The sequence below is a fragment of the Gracilinanus agilis genome, chromosome 4 (genome assembly GCF_016433145.1).
Source record: "Gracilinanus agilis isolate LMUSP501 chromosome 4, AgileGrace, whole genome shotgun sequence".
NCBI classification, from domain to species: domain Eukaryota; kingdom Metazoa; phylum Chordata; class Mammalia; order Didelphimorphia; family Didelphidae; genus Gracilinanus; species Gracilinanus agilis.
The window spans coordinates 273,022,120-273,028,132 of NC_058133.1; the positions used below are offsets into that span (position 1 = coordinate 273,022,120).

Sequence of the window (6,013 nt, forward strand, 5' to 3'; positions counted from 1 at the left end):
AGGAAGGAAGGAAGGAAGGAAGGAAGGAAGGAAGGAAGGAAGGAAGGAAGAAAGGAAGGAAGGAAGGAAGGAAGGAAGAAAGGAAGGAAGGAAGGAAGGGAAAGAGAGAAAGAGAAAAAGTTATCTCAGAAGCTGTACTAGGGAAACAGAGACTAAAGATAACTTTAGATAATTTTAGCATGAGAAAGAATATGTTTTATTTATCATGAGAAGGAGCAATGGGTATACTGAGACAGGTTTCTGCCTAATAGGGTCTGAACCTATGGGAATTCCAAGGCAAGGGGATGCCGTTTACCAATATCAGGAAAATGTTCCTAAAGCCAGAGCTGTCCAAAAGTGGAATGAGTTCCTTTAGTAGATATGGGCGCCCTATCACTGAGGTCTCCAGAGAGAACCCAGGTGGCCACTTGTCAGCGATTTTCCTCTTGAAGCCCAGGTTGGACTTGAAAACCTCTGAGGTCCCTTCCATTGCTAAGATTCTTCTTCTGGTGGGTCTGATGCCACTATCATGTCATTATTACAGCAGTGCCATCATGGGTAGCCAGGTGAATCTAGCATCATCCCCTTCTCCTCTTCATTCTTTTTTTTCTTAAACCCCTACCTTCCATCTTAGAATCAATACTCTGTATTAGTTCCATGACAGAAAAGTGGTCAGGGCTAGGCAGTTGTACTTAAGTGACTTGCCCAGGGCCACCCAGCTAGAAAACCCCCTTTATTCTTACAATCATGGCATTCAGAAGGTCTTAAAGGGACTCCACTTTCATACTTTCCTTAATGATCCCCAAACATTTATTTACCTCCATCCACCCAATACATAGAAGCATGCATTAATCATATCTCTCTGTGTTGTCTACTGTCCTTTATCAGACGAGTCTAGGAGCTGTTTCTCCTACCAAAATAAGGACTACTCAAGGGCAGGGAGTAAGTCTTCCTCTATCAGATCATGGGCTCCTGAAGCCAGAGGATGCACCTCTCCCATCAGGCTAGAAGCTCCCTGAGGGTAGGCTCTGTGACTGTCAGACCAGCTTTCCTCATGCTCTCAGGGAGCCCTAGACTGGCCTGGCAGTCAATCAGTTCATGGGAGTAGCATGTAGCCTGACTTACCTCCCGCTCTGGATTCGAGCCAATATTGAGCATGGCCATAGGGCTGTTGGGGGCACTGTTGCCCGCAGAGGAAGAGAGCACGTGGCCGGCCCGGACTCCTGGAGAAGCAGCCGGGGGTGGCTTTGGGGAGCTCTGGGCAGGGCTGATGTGAGCAGCAAACTTGTTCCCGTAGGTCTCCGACAAATATTCCCGCACCTTCTGGTCTCGTGACTGTTGCAGATGGTAGGAGGTGGGATTCTCCAGGTATGACTGCACCTATGACCCCAAACAGAGAGATGAAGATGGCACCTCTGGAGCCGGGAGGGGTCAGCCATATTCCCAGGGCAGGAGGGAATAGGCCAAGAGGGGCAGTACCTTCAGGATTTCTCCTGGCACGGGAGGTGGGGGCTGGAAGTGGACTGGTGTGTTGATGGCTGGGGTGGGAGGCCCTGGTAGCTGCTGCTGTTGCTGCTGCTGCTGCTGCTGCATGTAGTGCATCACAGCCTGCTGTTGCATCCGCTCCCGCTGTTCCTCCTGCTGGGCCTGCTCCCTCATGAGCTGCATCCGAAGGCCGATTCGGGATGCCATGGCGGCTGGCTGGAGGAGCCTGAAGGCAAGCTGGATCTCTGTGGGAGAAGCAAAGGACCACTGGAGCTCATGCTTACCCTAACAGGCAACACCAAAATAATTCTCATTTAAAGAGGGCTTTACATTGTACTTTACTGACACTCCCTCATTAGGGTCTCAGAGTAGCCTTCTGAATCCTCTTTTTTTTTTTTTTTTTTTTAAGACCCTTATCTTCTGTCTTAGAATCAATCCTGTGTATTGGTTCTAAGGCAAGAGCAGTGAAGGTTAGGTAAGAAGGGGTTAAGATTTGAACCCAGGTCTTCCCAATTCCAGGCCTGGTGCTCTATTCACTGAGCCACCTAGCTACCCTCTAGGAATTCTCCTTTTACAGATGAAAAAACAGATCCACTTAACAAATTCTAATTGACTGATCCAGGGTCACATAGAGAGTAAATGTCTAAGGTTGGATTCAAATTCAGGACCTCTTGAATCCAAGTCCATCCCTATCCAAAGCACCATCAAGCTGCCCCAGAACTTGCCCTTTCCAATTCTAAGTTCAGCAGTCAAGAGGAGGCAATATGGTCTAATGGAAAGAGCAGTAGAGCTAGAATGAGAGGTCCTGAGTTCAAGTCTCCCTCTGCATGATCTTGGCTCTATTACTACCTCTGGTTTCTGTTTCCTCTTCCATAAAATAAGGGCTTGGAAAGGATGACCCCTGAGGTCCCTTCCAGCTCATTTCTCTGCCTACTACCACAAAGCACATTATGAACATGAACGCACCAGAGTGCTTAAAAGGGACTAATATTTAACCTGGCCCGAGGGGCTAGCCACCATTCCTTCTTGAAGCTGTAAAAGGTTTCATTTAAACAAATCAATCAGGAAAGACAACCTAGGCAATTTGGTTCAACTGAACAAACATTTATAAAATACTTAATGTGTGCTGAGCACTGAACCAGGTGCTAGGAATATCAATAGCATTGATAGAGGCTTTTTAGAATGGTTAAGTGCTTTATAAATATGATCTCATGTCATCCTCACAATAGCCTTAGGAGGTAAGTGTTGTTATTGTCCCCATATAACAGATGAGGAAACTGAGGCACAGAATGACTAAGTGACTTGGCCACAGTCACACAGCTAAGAAGTGTCTAAGCAGGATGTGAACACAGGATAGAATCTGGTTCCAACATTCTATTCCCTTGTGCCATTTAACTGCTTTAGGGGACCCCTAGAGTCTTCCCCACCAGATTGAGAGTTCTTTCAAAGCAGGATCTGTATCTCCATCATCAAAGGAAGCAAAGGGAGGTAGAGTCCTGAGTTTGACTCTAGGACAGACCACTAAATTATCTATGTGAACTTGAGTGAATCACTTCACCAATCCTCAGTTTCTCCATCTGTAAAAATGAGCTCAATAGGGCAGCTGGGTAGCTCAGTGGATTGAGAGCCAGGTCTAGAGATGGGAGGCTCTGGGTTCAAATCTGGCCTCAGATACTTCCTAGCTGTGTGACCCGGGGCAAGTCACTTAACCACCATTGCCTAGTCCTTACCAGTCTTCTGCCTTAGAACCAACACATAGTATTGATTCTAAGATGGAAGGTAAGGATTTAAAAAAATAAAAAATAAAAATAAAAATGAGCTTGATCATCCCTTCCAGATGTGAATTTCCTATGACAAGTTAGAAAGTTTACTTGGATCTCACACATGTATATGCTGATTTTTTAGTTTCATCTAAATATAAAACATTCCTTTGGGTATCTGTGTATATGTTGTATATCAACTCTAACCTGGGCCTGGCAAAAAACATACTCATTTTTATTGTATGATCTTTTACATACATGTGTATATATACACACACACATATATATATTTGTTGTTGAGTCATTTCAGCCATGTCTGACTCTTCATGACCCCATTTGAGGTTTTCCTGGTAAAGATACTAGTTGGTTGATCCAGCCATACCATTGTTGGGTTTGTACCCCAAAGAGATCATAGATAAACAGACTTGTATGAAAATATTTATAGCTGCACTTTTTGTGGTGGCAAAAAACTGGAAAAGGAGGGGATGCCCTTCAATTGGGGAATGGCTGAACAAACTGTGGTATATGCGGGTGATGGAATACTATTGTGCTAAAAGGAATAACAAACTGGAGAAGTTCCAGGCGAACTGGAGAGATCTCCAGGAAGTGATGCAGAGCGAAAGGAGCAGAGCCAGAAGAACATTGTACACAGAGACTGATATACTGTGGTAAAATCAAATGTAAAAACAAATGACTTCTGTACCAGCAGAAAGCAAATGACACAGGACAGCTCTGAGGGATTTATGGTAAAGATGCTACCCACATTCAGAGGAAGGACTGCAGGAGAGGAAATATATAAGAAAAACAGCTGCTTGAACGCATGGGTTGGGGTGGACATGATTGGGGATGTGGACTCGAAATTACCACACCAATGCAATGACCAACAATTTGGAAATAGGTCTTGATCAAGGACACATGACAAAACCAGTGGAAATGTGTGTCGGCCATGGGTGGGGGGGAGTACGGGGGGTGAAGGGGAAAGTAGGAGCATGAATCATGTAACCATGTTAAAAATGAATATTAATAAATGTTTAAAATTAAAAAAAAACAGTGGAAATACATGTCAGCTATAGGGGAGAAAGGGGAATGAAGGGGAAAGTAAGAATATGGATCATGTAACCATGGAAAATTTTTCTAAAAAATAAAAAATAAAATAAAATAAATTGTACATTCAAAAAAAAAAAGATACTAGTTGGCCATGTCCTTCTCCAGCTCACTTGACAGATGAGGAAACTGAGGCAAACAGAATTAATAACTTACACACACAACTACTAAGTATCTGAGGTAGGATTTTAATTCAGGAAGATGAGTCTTCTTTGTGCCAGGCCCAATGCTCTAGCCATTGCGCCATCCATATTAAGCACTCTTGTATCCTTTCTCCCAACTGACCCTCATGCCAGCTCCATGAAGTAGGAAGGGAAGCATACATTATTATCTTCGTATCACATTATAGTATATACTTCTCCCTGCGATAGCCCGAAGCCTATTTAACTCCGCAAACTGCCAAAAAATAAAAATTCTGTTTGTAAACTCAAGGGAACGAGTTGGCTGTGAAAGGCACGTTAGCACATTTCAAATGTTTTTCCAAGGTTAATATCAAAATGCACACATGTACAGCGTTTTACTGAGCACAGTTAGGTCCCAATGAGTGCGAATAGTGGAAGTGGTTTTGAATATACTGTATTCAAATTTGCACTATTCACAGTGAAAATGGCGTAAAAAGTGATGGTCATTGGTTCCAACCCAACAGAAATAGGAAATGTGAATTTAACAGAAATAGGAAATGTGAATTTAAATAACGTGACCTCGCCACGGGGATTCCTTGTTCTCACTATGCACTAGGGCACAGGGCACTGAAACTTTCATTTCTCCCACTATCTCCCCCAGACTCCTCTGATGAGGTCTCCTATCAGTTGATTCCAGGATGTAAAGCTAAGAAGAGCTCTCACAGGTCAACTAGATCAGCCATCTCAATCTGACTAGCTCCCAGACCTTCATTACCTTTCACCTGGACGACTTCGATAACCTCCTAATTAGCCTCCTAGCCAGTCCCTCCCCAGCACTTGGGGCTTTCCTCTCTGTAATTATCTTCCATCCACTCTTCAGGGATCTCTCTATTTAAAGGTGTCCCCCTTTAGAATGGAAGCTCTCCGAAAGGAGCAGAACCAGGAAAACATGGTACACAGAGAGGGAAACACTGTGGTACAATCAAATATAATAGACTTCTCTACTAGCAGCAATGCAATGATCCAGGATCTGAGGGACTTATGAGAAAGAAAACTAGCCACATCCAGAGAAAGAACTGTGGGAGCAGAAATGCAGAATAAAAACAACTGCCTGATCACATGGTTCAATGGGGATATGATTGGGGATGTAGACTCTAAACGATGACCCTAGTACAAATATTAATAATATGGAAATAGGTCCTGAACACCTGTAAAACCCAGTGGAACTGCTCGTTGGCTATGGGAAGGAGGCAGGAGGAGGGGAGGGAAAGAACATGAATCATGTAACCATGGAAAAATATTCTACATCAATTAATTAAATAAATAAAATTAAAACAAAATTTTTAAAGAATGTAAGCTCTCTGAAAGCAAGGATTATTTTTTGCATTCCTTCTTCATATCCCAGATTTTAGCCACAGTGTTTTGAACATTGCATTTATTTTTGTCATTCAGTCATTTGGGGCAGGTCAGACTCTCTGGGACACTACTTGGGGTTTTCTTGGCAAAGCTGCTGGAGTTATTTGCCATTGCCTTCTCTAACTCCTTTGACAGATGAGGAAACTG

At 43.5% G+C, this 6,013-nt stretch overlaps 1 protein-coding gene across 2 annotated transcripts in view; it reads right to left on the reverse strand.

Moving 5' to 3' along the window:
- Window positions 1-2,784, reverse strand: part of TFEB (transcription factor EB) — a 19,818-nt gene extending 17,034 nt beyond the window's left edge. Inside the window, exons 1-2 of one of the 2 annotated variants that reach the window (XM_044674519.1) lie at window positions 1,459-2,784; window positions 1,060-1,359 (exon numbers count right to left, since the gene is read on the reverse strand). In XM_044674519.1, coding sequence (XP_044530454.1) covers window positions 1,060-1,359; window positions 1,459-1,671 — 513 coding nt within the window. In that variant the 5' untranslated portion in view covers window positions 1,672-2,784. Of the gene's footprint in view, window positions 1-1,059; window positions 1,360-1,429 lie in introns of both variants that reach the window. The other variant, XM_044674520.1, reaches the window with a different exon arrangement.
- Between the last annotated feature and the right edge of the window lie 3,229 nt (window positions 2,785-6,013).